This window comes from Phocoena phocoena, chromosome 16 (genome assembly GCF_963924675.1).
Source record: "Phocoena phocoena chromosome 16, mPhoPho1.1, whole genome shotgun sequence".
In the NCBI taxonomy this organism is placed as follows: Eukaryota; Metazoa; Chordata; class Mammalia; order Artiodactyla; family Phocoenidae; genus Phocoena; species Phocoena phocoena.
The window spans coordinates 75863888-75879765 of record NC_089234.1 but is presented as its reverse complement, the minus strand read 5'-3'; the positions used below and the strand labels follow the sequence as shown (position 1 = coordinate 75879765).

Genomic DNA, 15878 nt, shown 5'->3' with positions numbered 1-15878 from the left:
TTCAAAATGGTTTTGCTTCCTAACCCTCCCATTATATGAAGCCTCTCACTTTGAAAGTCACAGACTGCAGACTGGTAAGTCCATCAACTCTGTCATTATGATCATTCATAATTTTAGTTCCAGTAAACACATGATCATTGCATAGTTTTCTTTCTCAGCCCAAAGTATTTCCAGTCTGAAAAGTTATTATTATTTTTTTAAATACATGAGTATATTCATTCACTTGCCAAACAACATTTCTTTTTTTTTTTTTTTGGTCATTTTGCTTTCTAAACAAATTGAGATTCCAGAGCATACACTCATAATGTTGACAGTGTTTTTTTCACGGACACTCTATGCTTTTAAAATCAGCTTTCATTGGTGTGGTGCCTGTTCTTTGTTTGTTTCCTTCTTTGTGTTTTTGCTTTCAAAGTAACTTGTGATCAAGATACATTTAAATTGAAATGTAGATGAAAGATCGGAACCCTTTTCTGAGGCTTCATCCTTGCCCCACATGTATAGTTAGTGTTGAAATGATGCAGAGCACCTCCTGTGGCACTGAGATGTCCTCCTTTTCACATTTCTTTGTTAGATTTAGCTCTCCTAGCAGGAGCCAGCGAAGTTTATCCTTTGGTTTGGTATTTAGAATTAGGTCTGCTTGTCAGTTCTTCCTCCTCTGGAAGAAATGCTCCAACCCATGAGCTCTCTACTTAGACAAGCTCATGAGAGAGTTAAGTGAAATGAGTTAAAAAACATTTTCCAGTCATCCAGAGTTTTCACAAAAGTCCCTTAATTAATATTTGAATAAAAGAAACTCTTGGTCCTGTTTTACGTATGTACTGAATACTTCTGCATTGAATCATTTGGTCAGACTCTGGGAACAAAGCAGACTTAACTTCCACATTTGTTAAGAGACGCAGAGATCATTCCTACACAAATCTTACCAAAAAGGAAAAAAAGAAAGATAGAAAGAAAGAAAAAAAAAGTTTAAGTCTCTAATCTCTTCAGGTTGTTTCTAAAATGTTGCCAAACCCATGCTGCTACTTTTAACAGAGAGATATCTGAGTTTTTAAGATCCAAGTGTTCTTTTCTTACCAAGAAAAAGTGCATCTATCTGTCAAGCGCATGATCTTATGAGCTTCAGATAGAAAAGTGGCTATGATTTGTGACTGTTTCGGGTTCAGAACGATGCTACATCGACATGCAAGTTTGATGGAGGTGGGGATAGAAAGGGAGGGCGAGGCTAAGGTGGTTGATAACATTGGGTTCCTCTGGACTTCCTGCAGGAGAAAAGGTTCTGCAGGATGGCGAATTCACCTGTGACCTCTTCCGCTTCTTGCAGCTGCTTTGTGAGGGACACAACTCAGGTTTGTGAGACCCCAGACCATCGGTGGTACCCAGGAATAAGCATTTTGAAGCAATAATAGGAGTCTGTTGGTTCCAGTTATGCTTCTTCCCTTGGGTCAAGAAACAGTTCTTGAACATTACCTGCTGCGTAGGCGCTAGGAAATTTTCTGTATTGCATTGCCTCTTTCAAAGTCCTTTGCTAGCCCTTTCATTTAATTCTTTTTTTTCCTTTAATTAATTAATTAATTTATTTACTTTTGGCTGCACTGGGTCTTCGTTGCCGCGCACGGGCTTTCTCTGGTTGCGGCGAGTGGGGGCTACTCTTTGTTGCGGTGCACAGGCGTCTCATTGTGGTGGCTTCTCTTGTTGCAGGACACAGGCTCTAGGGTGCGTGGGCTTCAGTAGTCGTGGCTCGTGGGCTCTAGCGCACAGGCTCAGTAGTTGTGGCACGCGGGCTCAGTAGTTGTGGCGCACAGGCTTAGTTGCTCCGCGGCATGTGGGATCTTCCCGGACCGGGGCTTGAACCTGTGTCCCCTGAATTGGCAGGCGGATTCCTAGCCGCTGCGCCACCAGCGAAGTCCCTCACTTAATTCTTATTAGTTGTTCTCATGCTAGAGAAGACAGCTGATAGGTGAAGAAAGTTGTAGATCAGATAGATAGCTATAGAGACATATGTAACTCTGTTTCCTTTTTTACCACTTATCTTATTGGGGGAATCTGCTTCATTGTGTAACTTTGCATGATGTATTTACATTCACTGTTTATATATCTGGTTCTCCACCAAGCTTGTGTATCCGTGAATGCAGGAAGTTGATCTTGATTTTTGCTTCCCCAGCACTTAACACAGTACTAAGGAATAAGGGATTATGGAATAAATCATTTAATTACTCCGTCCTACAGGATGGAAGTTGTTTTCAGTCATTCACATGCCCAGAGCCCTAGAGCTAGGAATCAAGAAACAGGTGTTAGCAACCTCTTAGATGAAATTTGAATATTGATATTCTGTGAAGCACCTAGATTTGTTTTTGAGGTACTCACTTTGTATGGAAAATATAAATTATTCAATATTAACACTATCAGATACAACAGTGTACGTAGCCATGGTGATTTTGCTGGAGACATCATTTGCTTTTGGAGTGATTCAAAGAACTCATTTTACATTTTTGAATGCGCTTTAATAACATCTTTTGATCTTATGTAGATTTTCAAAATTATCTGAGAACTCAGACTGGCAATAATACGACTGTCAACATAATCATCTCTACCGTAGACTACCTACTGAGAGTTCAGGTACGTTGCTTTACGTTAGTAACAAATTAAGGGGTTGGTTGGTTGGCAAGATATGGTGGAGTTGTGAAACTGACATGTTGAAATGTGTTTTGATTTATGAGGTCAGAATTTGTAGAGACATTTTGTCTTTGATCACAGTCTTTCCCCAAGTCTTAGGTTGAAACTGCCACTATTGTCTTTGCCTCTGATCCTGGCTCTTACTTGGCTTATTTTCTTTCTATAAGTGGGAATATTTTTTTCCTACAGTTTATAGCTTGATGGCATTTTAAATTCCTTTTCAATTTGTAAAGCATGAACATGCTCTGTTCCTTCCTCTACAGTTGATAGATAAATAGGAGAAGGTTATTTTGAACGTTACTAAAAATGGGAAAGAAAGGCTTTCAAACTACTTACCATACACTTAAATTTAACAGCATAAGGTTAGTTCTTTTCAGCTCTTGAAATATTTGCATTAATTTAAAAATTCAGCTTAACATGTCATCACTTAAAAGTATCCTTGATAGTGTAGTAATGTTTTACACATTACTAGAACCGAATCTGAAGGTGTAGGCCTCTTAAGTAATAAGATTTTATATAACTTTTTTTCCCTCACTTTATTTGTAAGGAAGTCAGGTATAGTACTTTTAAAAACTGCAAATTCAAACTCTGTTTCTCCCTTAATCTTTGCATATGTAAAAGCACAGCACTCTTACTTAAAGCTTAATGAGAAAAAAGTCCATTTTTGAAGCAAATATATCAAGAAGCATTGCTGAAAATATATTTGTGATTTTCAAAATCATGTCTCAAAACCTAAATGGTAGCCCAAATGGTATTATTCATTTAGGCAACTAAAGTTCCTTCACAATATAAGTTATTGTTGAATATATCCTGTTTGGAAAGATTGATCTTATTTAGATGTTTGTTTACAGTTGTTGTCAGTATTTATAAGGAGTCCAACGAGTTTCTTCACGGGCAGTTACACAAGCCAGGAACATCCTGGAATTCTCATCAAAGAAATGTTATTGGCTTTGTTGGAGAAAAAGGAGACCAAATGTCTGGAACCCAGAAATATTGTTCTATGATTTGTCTGATTTCTGTGCTCACATAGTAAACACCTAACTGCTCTATGGATAAATATGCATTAATGTTATGAATCCTTATGTTTGTGAAGTTCGAGGTCATCAGAGACAGAAAGTCATTTTAAAAGCTAAGGTTTCTACTTCTAATCTTCCCTCCAGTTGTTATATATATCTAGGGAGGATGTCACCACATTTTATGTTTAGGAAAATCATTGATAACAGTACTTACCTTGCAGATATTTTTGTTTGCTTCCAATCTGTTATGTAAATTGATTTCCTATTACTGAGTCCAGAACTGGACAGGTCTTTGGTAGCTTCAGATGGTGCCTTAATCCTCTCATGTCTCTTTTCCAGGAATCAATCAGTGACTTCTATTGGTATTACTCTGGGAAAGATGTCATTGATGAACAGGGACAAAGGAATTTCTCCAAAGCGATTCAAGTAGCAAAACAAGTCTTTAACACGCTTACAGAGTATATTCAGGTAAACCTTTAAACATTTCTGTTATTTGAAGAAGGAAAGAAAGAGAGAAAAGAGAGTCAACTGGTTAGCATTGAATTCCTTGGAAAAAATGCAATATGCCTAAAGTATTTTCCTGCTCTCATCCACATGCTTACTGACCCCTTCCATAGATTCTTAGCCAATTGGCCACTTAAAATACTCACTTGAGATGTGAATTTATATGGAATGAACCTGCTTTACCACTTGGCAGGTTGGGATATCATGAACTCCTTCAAGACATGAACCATGATGTTGACTGTGTCATACTTCCAGGGTCTGGTATATATATTAAGCACTCAATAAATCTTAAGGAAGGAGGGGAGAGAAGAAGTGAAGGAGAGAGGGCAGAGTTGTAAACCACTTTTTATAGTATTCCAGTGAAAATAAGGAAGAAGTTTCATAGAAACTTTATGAAAAAGAAAAGAGCATTTAAAAACTTCATTTTAATATATGTATGTGTGTATTGTTGACTGAGAAAAAATGTGCAGCCTGGGAGTTGAGAACTATGTTTTATCTAGAGGACTTACTGAGGACTTAAGCCTGAGATGCAGCCTCTCAGATAGCTTTGAGGGACTGCTCCGAAAAGGTGAGGGAGGCTATATAGGATATATTGGGTTTTTTGGCGAAAACAAACAAACAACAACAACAAAAAAAACAGGGAATCCGAACGTCGAACGATTACTGTTAATTAAAGAAAACCAAACATCTTAAGTTAATGAATTGAGTGCTTTTCTGTGTATGGGAATGTATGGGATGATGCAAGAACCTGGGCTCATTGAACTCATTCCTTTGATGGGAACCTTAAACACCTAGGGCCAGTATCCTGCATTTCTCCATCCTGAATCCCCTCAGGGTGCACAGTCAGGGGGCAGCTGCAGTAGCTGATGTCTTGATGGCGGCAACATCCTTTGTTTACTGAAACAGCAGGCAACATTCTTTGTCCAGAGTATATTTACACACATATCTGTGTGTGTGTATATATAAAATTATATAACATGATAATGTATATAATATAGGTAAAATTCCCAATTCCATGAATAATATACCTTTTTTTTTTCACCTTGATTTGCGTTCTATTCTTCTTGGGGTAGACTTCTAGTCTTTTTTTTTTTTTTTTTTTACATCTTTATTACAATATAATGGCTTTACAATGATGTGCTAGTTTCTGCTTTATAACAAAGTGAATCAGTTATACATATGTTCCCATATATCTTCCCTCTTGCGTCTCCCTCCCTCCCACCCTCCCTATCCCACCCCTCTAGGTGGTCACAAAGCACCGAGCTGATCTCCCTGTGCTATGCGGCTGCTTCCCACTAGCTATCTATTTTACGTTTGGTAGTGTATATATATCCATGCCACTCTCCCGCTTTGTCACAGCTTACCCTTCCCTCTCCCCATATCCTCAAGTCCATTCTCTAGTAGGTCTGTGTCTTTATTCCTGTCTTACCCCTAGGTTCTTCATGACATTTTTTTTTTCTTAAATTCCATGTATATGTGTTAGCATACAGTATTTGTCTTTCTCTATCTGACTTACTTCACTCTGTATGACAGACTCTAGGTCCATCCACCTCATTACAAATAGCTCAATTTCGTTTCTTTTTATGGCTGAGTAATATTCCATTGTGTATATGTGCCACATCTTCTTTATCCGTTCATCCGATGATGGACACTTAGGTTGTTTCCATCTCCTGGCTATTGTAAATAGAGCTGCAATGAACATTTTGGTACATGACTCTTTTTCAATTATGGTTTTCTCAGGGTATATGCCCAGTAGTGGGATTGCTGGGTCATATGGTACTTCTATTTGTAGTTTTTGAAGGAACCTCCATACTGTTCTCCATAGTGGCTATACCAATTTACATTCCCACCAGCAGTGCAAGAGTGTCCCCTTTTCTCCACACCCTCTCCAGCATTTATTGTTTCTAGATTTTTTGATGATGGCCATTCTGACTGGTGTGACATGATATCTCATTGTAGTTTTGCTTTGCATTTCTCTAATGATTAATGCTGTTGAGCATTCTTTCATGTGTTTGTTGGCATTCTGTATATCTTCTTTGGAGAAATGTCTATTTAGGTCTTCTGCCCATTTTTGGATTGGGTTGTTTGTTTTTTTGTTATTGAGCTGCATGAGCTGCTTGTAAATTTTGGAGATGAATCCTTTGTCAGTTGCTTCATTTGCAAATATTTTCTCCCATTCTGAGGGTTGTCTTTTGGTCTTCTTTATGGTTTCCTTTGCTGTGCAAAAGCTCTGAAGTTTCATTAGGTCCCATTTGTTTATTTTTGTTTTTATTTCCATTTCTCTGGGAGGTGGGTCAAAAAGGATCTTGCTGTGATTTATGTCATAGACTGTTCTGCCTGTGTTTTCCTCTCAGAGTTTGATAGTTTCTGGCCTTACATTTAGGTCTTTAATCCATTTTCAGCTTATTTTTTTGTATGGTGTTAGGGAGTGATCTAATCCCATATTTTACATGTACCTTTCCAGTTTTCCCAGCACAACTTATTAAAGAGGCTGTCCTTTCTCCACTATACATTCCTGCCTCCTTTATCAAAGATGAGGTGACCATATGTGCGTGGGTTTATCTCTGGGCTTTCTATGCTGTTCCATTGATCTATCATTCTGTTTTTGTGCCAGTACCATACTGTTTTGATTACTGTAGCTTTGTAGTATAGTCTGAAGTCAGGGAGCCTGATTCCTCCAGCTCCGTTTTTCGTTCTCAAGATTGCTTTGGCTATTTGGAGTCTTTTGAGTTTCCATACAGATTGTGAAATTTTTTGTTCTAGTTCTGTGAAAAATGCCAGTGGTAGTTTGATAGGGGTTGCATTGAATCTGTAGATTGCTTTGGGTAGTAGAGTCATTTTCACAATGTTGATTCTTCCAATCCAAGAACATGGTATATCTCTCCATCTATTTGTATCATCTTTAATTTCTTTCATCAGTGTCTTATAATTTTCTGCATACAGGTCTTTTGTCTCCTTAGGTAGGTTTATTCCTAGATATGTTATTCTTTTTGTTGCAGTGGTAAACGGGAGTGTTTTCTTGATTTCACTTTCAGATTTTTCACCATTAGTATATAGGAATGCCAGAGATTTCTGTGCATTAATTTTGTATCCTGCTACTTTACCAAATTCATTCACTAGCTCTAGTAGTTTTCTGGTAGCATCTTTAGGATTCTCTATGTATAGTATCATGTCATCTGTAAACAGTGACAGCTTTACTTCTTCTTTTCCCATTTGGATTCCTTTTGTTTCCTTTTCTTCTCTGATTGCTGTGGCTAAAACTTCCAAAGCTATGTTGAATGAGAGTGGTGAGAGTGGGCAACCTTGTCTTGTTCCTGATCTTAGTGGAAATGGTTTCAGTTTTTCACCATTGAGGACGATGTTGGCTGTGGGTTTGTCATATATGGCCTTTATTATGTTGAGGAAAGTTCCCTCTATGCCTGCTTTCTGGAGGGTTTTTATCATAAATGGATGTCGAATTTTGTCAAAAGCTTTCTCTGCATCTATTGAGATGACCATATGGTTTTTCTTCTTCAATTTGTTAATATGGTGTATCACATTGATTGATTTGCGTATATTGAAGAATCCTTGCATTCCTAGAATCAACCCCACTTGATCATGGTGTATGATCCTTTTAATGTGCTGTTGGGTTCTGTTTGCTAGTATTTTGTTGAGGATTTTTGCATCTATATTCTTCAGTGATATCGGCCTGTAGTTTTCTTTCTTTGTGCCATCCTTGTCTGGTTTTGGTATCAGGGTGATGGTGGCCTTGTAGAATGAGCTTGGGAGTGTTCCTCCCTCTGCTATATTTTGGAAGAGTTTGAGAAGGATAGGTGTTAGCTCTTCTCTAAATGTTTGATAGAATTTGCCTGTGAAGCCATCTGGTCCTGGGCTTCTGTTTGTTGGAAGGTTTTTAATCACAGTCTCAATTTCAGTTCTTGTGATTGGTCTATTCATATTTTCTATTTCTTCCTGGTTCAGCCTCGGAAGGTTGTGCATTTCTAAGAATTTGTCCATTTCTTCCAGATTGTCCATTTTATTGGCATAGAGTTGCTTGTAGTAATCTCTCATGATCTTTTTTATTTCTGCAGTGTCAGTTCTTACTTCTCCTTTTTCATTTCTAATTCTATTGATTTGAGTCTCCTCCCTTTTTTTCTTGATGAGTCTGGCTAGTGGTTTATCTATTTTGTTTATCTTCTCAAAGAACCAGCTTTTAGTTTTATTGATCTTTGCTCTCGTTTCCTTAATTTCTTTTTCATTTATTTCTGATCTGATCTTTATGATTTCTTTCCTTCTGCTAACTTTGGGATTTTTTTGTTCTTCTTTCTCTAATTGCTTTAGGTGTAAGGCTAGGTTGTTTATTCGAGATGTTTCCTGTTTCTTAAGGTAGGCTTGTATTGCTATAAACTTCCCTCTTAGAACTGCTTTTGCTGCATCCTATAGGTTTTTGGGCCATTGTGTCTCCATTGTCATTTGTTTCTAGGTATTTTTTTGATTTCCTCTTTGATTTCTTCAGTGATCACTTCGTTATTAAATAGTGTATTGTTTAGCCTCCATGTGTTTGTATTTTATACAGATCTTTTCCTGTAATTGATATCTAGTCTCTTAGCGTTGTGGTCGGAAAAGATACTTGATACAATTTCAGTTTTCTTAAATTTACCAAGGCTTGATTTGTGACCCAAGATATGATCTATCCTGGAGAATGTTCCATGAGCACTAGAGAAAAATGTGTATTCTGTTGTTTTTGGATGGAATGTCCTATAAATATCAATTAAGTCCATCTTGTTTAATGTATCATTTAAAGCTTGTGTTTCCTTATTTATTTTCATTTTGGATGATCTGTCCTTTGGTGAACGTGGAGTGTTAAAGTCCCCTACTATGAATGTGTTACTGTCGATTTCCCCTTTTATGGCTGTTACTATTTGCCTTACGTATTGAGGTGCTCCTGTGTTGGGTGCATAAATATTTACAATTGTTATATCTTCTTCTTGGATTGACCCCTTGATCATTATGTAGTGTCCTTCTTTGTCTCTTCTAATAGTCTTTATTAGAACACTCCCTAACACCATACACAAAAATAAGCTCAAAATGGATTAAAGACCTAAATGTAAGGCCAGAAACTATCAAACTCTGAGAGGAAAACACAGGCAGAACAGTCTATGACATAAATCACAGCAAGATCCTTTTTGACCCACCTCCTAGAGAAATGGAAATAAAAACAAAAATAAACAAATGGGACCTAATGAAACTTCAGAGCTTTTGCACAGCAAAGGAAACCATAAAGAAGACCAAAAGACAACCCTCAGAATGGGAGAAAATATTTGCAAATGAAGCAACTGACAAAGGTTTAATCTCCAAAATTTACAAGCATCTCATGCAGCTCAATAGCAAAAAACAAACAACCCCATCCAAAAGTGGGCAGAAGACCTAAATAGACATTTCTCCAAAGAAGATATACAGACTGCCAACAAACACATGAAAGAATGCTCAACATCATTAATCATTAGAGAAATGCAAATCAAAACTACAATGAGATATCATCTCACACCAGTCAGAATGGCCATCATCAAAAAATCTACAAACATAAATCCTGGAGAGGGTGTGGAGAAAAGGGAACCGTCTTGCACTGCTGGTGGGAATGTGAATTGGTACAGCCACTATGGAGAACAGTATGGAGGTTCCTTAAAAAACTTACCATACGACCCAGCAATCCCACTACTGGGCATATACCCTGAGAAAACCATAATTGAAAAAGAGTCATGTACCAAAATGTTCATTGCAGCTCTATTTACAATAGCCAGGAGATGGAAACAACCTAAGTGTCCATCATCGGATGAATGGATAAAGAAGATGTGGCACATATATACAATGGAATATTACTCAGCCATAAAAAGAAACGAAATTGAGCTATTTGTAATGAGGTGAATGGACCGAGAGTCTGTCATACAGAGTGAAGTAAGTCAGATAGAGAAAGACAAATACTGTATGCTAACACATATATATGGAATCTAAAAAATATGGTCAGAAGAACCTAGGGGCAAGATGGGAATAAAGACGCAGACCTACTAGAGAATGGACTTGAGGATATGAGGAGCGGGACGGGTAAGCTGTGACAAAGTGAGCGAATGGCATGGACATATATACACTACCAAACATAAAATAGATAGCTAGTGGGAAGCAGCCACATAGCACAGGGAGATCAGCTCGGTGCTGTGTGACCACCTAGAGGGGTGGGATAGGGAGGGTGGGAGGGAGTAAGATGCAAGAGGGAAGAGATATGGGAACATATGTATATGTGTAACTGATTCACTTTGTTAAAAAGCAGAAAATAATACACCATTATAAAGCAATTATACTCCAGTAAAGATGTAAAAAATAGATAAATAAAATTTCTGCCTTTTTCAGAGAGCAAAACATTGCCGTTTTCTAGAAGACTAGTCAGTCATCTTTCCTTTCTGTCTTCTGTCTCCATGGTCAATATTACTCTGACTCAGTCACTGTGATTGAAGTTCCATGTGCAAGGATAAAATAGGACGAGGAAACGTACAGTTTGCTTTGTTAGACTAAACATAATCTGTGGGGGAAAGAGTTAAGTAAAACTAACAGATTGTATCCCCAGAGCCTTGCATTCTTACAGGTGTTTGTAGAATGACTGTGTGAGTGAACTATTCATGGCCAAGTGAAGCCGCCAAGGCTGAGTGGCGCAGGGGAAAGATGGCAGAATGGCCATTCCTCACCTCCTCCAGGCTCACTCTCTCCTCTGTTTTCGTAGCTTGGAAGGATCTCACTTTTTCTCTTGTCTCCATGGGCAGGGCAGAGGATCCTTATTTCAGTATTTAAAAATGGAAAAGCCACACTTGATAATGCTAAAAACTTTTCTTTAATTCAGATACAAGCGAAGTTTTAAATCCAGTCCAATCCACTCATGTTCCTTTTTCCTTATCTTCCTTGGCTTCCATTATTACCTTAATATACTCATCGGTGTCTAGAAAGAGAGCAATACAAAGTTTGCTGTGAACTGTCCTGATTAAGTAATAAGATTGATTGATGACATTAGCAAGCCAGTGAATTTTATAGAAACAGGAAAATGGCTTCTATATAACAAGTAAAATCCTTTCAGCCAAGAGTAGACATTTCTTGGTTCCTAAAGTAAGTGAGAGTCCTAAATTTATATGAAACTAGAAGCATCCATTGACCTTTCACTATGTGCAAAATCATTTATTCTAACTTGTTTATATAACACAGAACATTCAAGGAATAATAGGTAAAGAAGGAAGGCTTATTATGGCCTTTTCATGTTTTAACTTCTCAATACTCCTTGTTTATTTGACATTTTTATATAATTTAATCAATTCTCCAATTATATATAATATATATATACTTTTTTTTTTTTTTTTTGGCCACACTGCACAGCTTGTGGGATCTTGGTTGAACCCCGGCCCTCAGCAGTGAAGGTGCCGAGTCCTAACCACTGGACCACCAGGGAATTCCCTAAAAATATATTTTAATAAAAATTTATTTTGGAATAATTTTAGATATACAGAAAAATTGCAAAGACAGTACAGAGAGTTTCCATATATGATTCACCCAGCTTTCCCAGCTTTGGGCATTTTAAGTAACCATGATACATTTGTCAAAACTAAGAAATTAACATCAGCCCCATTCTATAACCTAAATTACAGACTTTATTCCGACTTTACCAGTTTTTTCTTTAATGTCCTTGTTCTGTTCCAGGAGCCAACCCAGGGCACCCCATTGCCTTTAGTGAAACATACTTTGAAGCTATTTGCCTTAGCATTGTGTTTATGGATTATTGTTGGTACTGTGAATAAAAGCTCATCGTTCGCTTCATACTTACTTTGGGCTGGCTTTCAGTCGACAGCACTGCATGTTGCTTTTGGACTCCAATTTTCACTAACTGTAGAAAATTATGCAAAGAGGGGGAAATCCAAAACCATCAAAATAAACATAATCTTCTGTAAGATTTCAACTCCAGTTTTCATAAGGGGGGAAGGAGAACTGCCTGAGAAGAAGGACATTATATTGTCCAAGTGCCTGGAGTTAAGACCACAGGATGAGTCGTGAGAAGAGAGAAAGCTGTGTTTGTCGTTCCACGAGAAGGTCAACCTGAAAGTAACTGCCTTCTGGCAGTTAGCCAGGGTGTCTGTTTGTTTTTTAATTTATTTTATGGAAGCATAATTGACGTACAATGTTGTGTTAATTTCTGCTGTACAACACAGTGATTCAGTTATACGTATATACACATTCTTTTCCAGATTCTTTTCCATTATGGTTTATCACAGGTTATTGAATATAGGTCCCTGTGATAGACAGTAGGACCTTGGTGTCCATCCATTCTCTGTGTAATAGTAGCAAGGGTTTTATATGTTACAGGCACTGAATAGATCAGGAGAAATAGGCCTGTGAGGTGGCAGGCAAGACAGATGTTCCATTCAGGTAGTGAACAGTTCTCAGAAGTCGATGGTCTGAGGCTGAGCGAGTCCTGGAAGATACCTTCTGTGTGTTTAAGGTTTACAAGGAAGAGTAGGAACTTGGGCCTCTGGTTTGCAGCTCTGTCGCGAAAGGTTTGCAAAACAACTCTTGGTCACCTAGGGTTTCAGAAGGTCTTAGTCGTTTCTAATATAATATTTTAGCATTTGGTTAAAACCTTAAACACCACGTGAAGAAAATATTTCTTCAGGAAAAATCAAGTTTATTTTCTTCGAAATGGCCTTCTAGTGTCCACCTAACGCCCTCCAGCACTTTCCACCCTCCCCAGTGTTAGCACACGAGGCACATTGCCGAGGCTGGACCACAGTGGAATCCTGAAGATCCGTTGCTTTGACCCAGAGTTATTTTAACAGCCAGACAGGACTAACGTAGACTGTAAAATCAGTTTGGCCTGGTGCGTTGAATGGGCTCAATGTATTAACCTCTAAGTTAAAAGAACTGACTCCTCTCCACTGTCTCTTCAGACTTGCTCTGTGACCTGCTGCTTTTTTTTTTTTTTTTTTTCTTTCGGTACGCGGGTCTCTCACTGTAGTGGCCTCTCCTGTGGCGGAGCACAGGCTCCGGACGCGCAGGCTCCGCGGCCATGGCTCACGGGCCCAGCCACTCCGCGGCATGTGGGATCTTCCCGGACCGGGGCACGAACCCGTGTCCCCTGCATCGGCAGGCAGACTCTCAACCACTGCGCCACCAGGGAAGCCCTGTGGCCTGCTTCTTTATCCCTCTTTGAATGGATCTTGTGTGCTGGTCACTCACAGATAAATAAAACTCCTTCAGTCACTTTGTCACCAGGATTGTCTCACTGCAGTCATTGTGTGGTGGCACCATCACTTAACTCTTATCCAATTTAAAAATCCCCCTCACCCTTGGGCCTGATTTTGTGCCGGAAAGGCCTTGGGGTAGAGGGCAAGAAGTAGGATCTGGGTTTCTCCACCGTCTCTCCACAGGGTCGTCTGCTTTTCCTCCTTGCCCTCCTGCCAGTCTCAGGCTTCCTCGGCGTTCGAATTGTGCACATGAGGAAGGATTAGGGAGGGGAGGTCTCCCTCCGGCACGTGGAAGTCAGGGCTGCACTGTGGAGCCTGCCCGCTGGGGTGGCATGTTGTATCCTTTCTCTAATGAGGGGGCTTGGCCCTCTTACTGCCTCCAATGCCTGGAAATACCTCTTTCGCCACCCAGCTTCAAATTATTCCACAGACCCTGTGCATCTGGGGGTCCCCGTCCACCTTGGAATCACATTACCCTTTCAGACAGTTTTGTCGGCAAGATTTCAAAGTCCTGCTGGACAAGATAGCTCCCTCCCCAGTACCCAGCTTAAGAAATCTGTTGTCACTTTCCATCTTCACAGTCCCTACGATGGGACTGTATGCTAGGCAAGCTCGGGATGCAGGAGCCGAGCGCTCCTGATGGCTCTCTTGACCCCTCCTCTCTCCATGGTGTAAAGGGAAGTGAGCAGCCGTCTCCTCTCCTGCGGCAGCAGGGGTGGAGGCTGGGAGGCCTGGCACCTGCAGAGCTCTTTCCAAAGTCTTTCCCTTTTCGGCTTCAGCGCCTTTATATCTTTGAGGTAGAAAGATCTACTTAGTTTCCTTTCGCAGGTACTGAATCTAGCACCTTTCTTTTGGAATACTGAGATACTTGGCACTTACTGTCTTTTTGTTACTGAGCTAAACTTAGGTCTGCCCACCCTCCCGCAGTAAAGTCAATCTACTGACACCCGGTGGTGGTGAAGAGAAGTGCAGTGTTTATTGCAGGCGCCAAGCAAGGAGTCCAGGGAGCCTAGTGCTTAAAAGGCCCGAACTCCCTGAAGGCTTTCAGGGGAAGGTTTATAAAGACAGGGGGAGGGAGAGGGCTTGTGGGGTGTGTGATCAACTCGTGGACATTCTTCTGACTGGTTGGTGGTGAGGTAATTGGAAGTCAGCATCATCGACCTTCTGATTCCAACCAGTCTGGGGTCTCCATGCTTGTGGGCAGCCTGCAGTTCACTTCTTCCACCTGGTGGGCATTTCCGTATCTGCCATACAGCTCAAAGGACATGGCTCAGAATATTATCTATAGACCTTGAGAAGAAACTAAAGGCCCTTGACTTGGTTTAATGGCTAAAGTATTATTTTGTCTTGCTTGACTGTTTTCCTTTCTTCCTGCATTTGTTCACTTCTTTGATTAAATGTATTCTTTGACTAAAGGTTTTCTACAGTCAAAAGGAAGGCAGAGGACATGGGTAGGCGTCTATTCTGGGAAGGCCTCATAGGGTCCCACTCGGTTACATCTTTTATCCTCAGCTGTAGGACCTCAAGTGTAGCTTGATAAAGGACAGAGTTTCATGTCAACACCTTTTCAGTATCTTCAGTGCAGTCCTCTCTTCCAGTCACTTGTCTCCAGACTAAAACCTGAAACATTTTAATGTGCTCTCCAACTTCAACTTATACTGAGCCATTTGTCTAATGAGTGAATGAGTTTTTTTCTTTTGAAATATAATCCCTATTTTTTCTTTTCCTGGTTGATGTGGGTGTGTCTTCAAAACTTAGCGATTGTAGAATTTCTCCTTGGGAAGTAAGGATAGAAGTTGACTCCATCCAAACAGTCTCTGCTACAACTCTCACTCTAGTGTCACATAAAGATCACTTCTGAAGTGAAAGCTAAGAGAGCAAAGTTAGGTTCTAATTGTCTTGGATTCTGGGTTCATAAAGTTAATGACTAAGTATTAATCTTTAAAAATCTCAATGGTTGTATGATCGGTAACCAGGATACAGTTGTACGATGAAGCACTGAAGAGAATATTTTGTCCTCTCTATGAATGCTTTATCCAGGTTACTATTTAACAATAAGAAGTAAGTACCTCTCATATAAAGCATAATCTCAAATTCTTTTCACACAGGTAGTCCCTTCTGATGATCTGACTTAGCTAAAATAACTTAGCTAAGATTTCCTCTAAATAGAAGAAACCAAAGTCAGACAAAAATGAAATAATTCACCATTTTTTCCCCAGTGTCTTAGTATTCATACAGAAACAGAACATGAAAATCCTTGAGAAACTGTTTTGGGGATTTAAACATTTCAAGGCAGAATATGTTTGTCTCCTAAGAGTGCTATACCATTACAATCACTGTATATCTTTTGTTTTGGGTTCCTGTCTTTTCAGATAACATGCTGGTGATAAGATATCAGCACTAAGTCAACTTTGTCCCTATTATTGTAAAGTTT

General features: G+C 39.3%; 1 protein-coding gene across 1 annotated transcript in view; it reads left to right on the top strand.

The window, feature by feature from the left end:
* RYR2 (ryanodine receptor 2) overlaps positions 1–15878 on the top strand; it is a 515056-nt gene that overhangs the window by 446545 nt on the left and 52633 nt on the right. The window contains exons 86-88 of the mRNA XM_065893933.1: positions 1266–1346; positions 2528–2616; positions 4029–4157. Coding sequence (XP_065750005.1) covers positions 1266–1346; positions 2528–2616; positions 4029–4157 — 299 coding nt within the window. The remainder of the gene's footprint in view (positions 1–1265; positions 1347–2527; positions 2617–4028; positions 4158–15878) is intronic.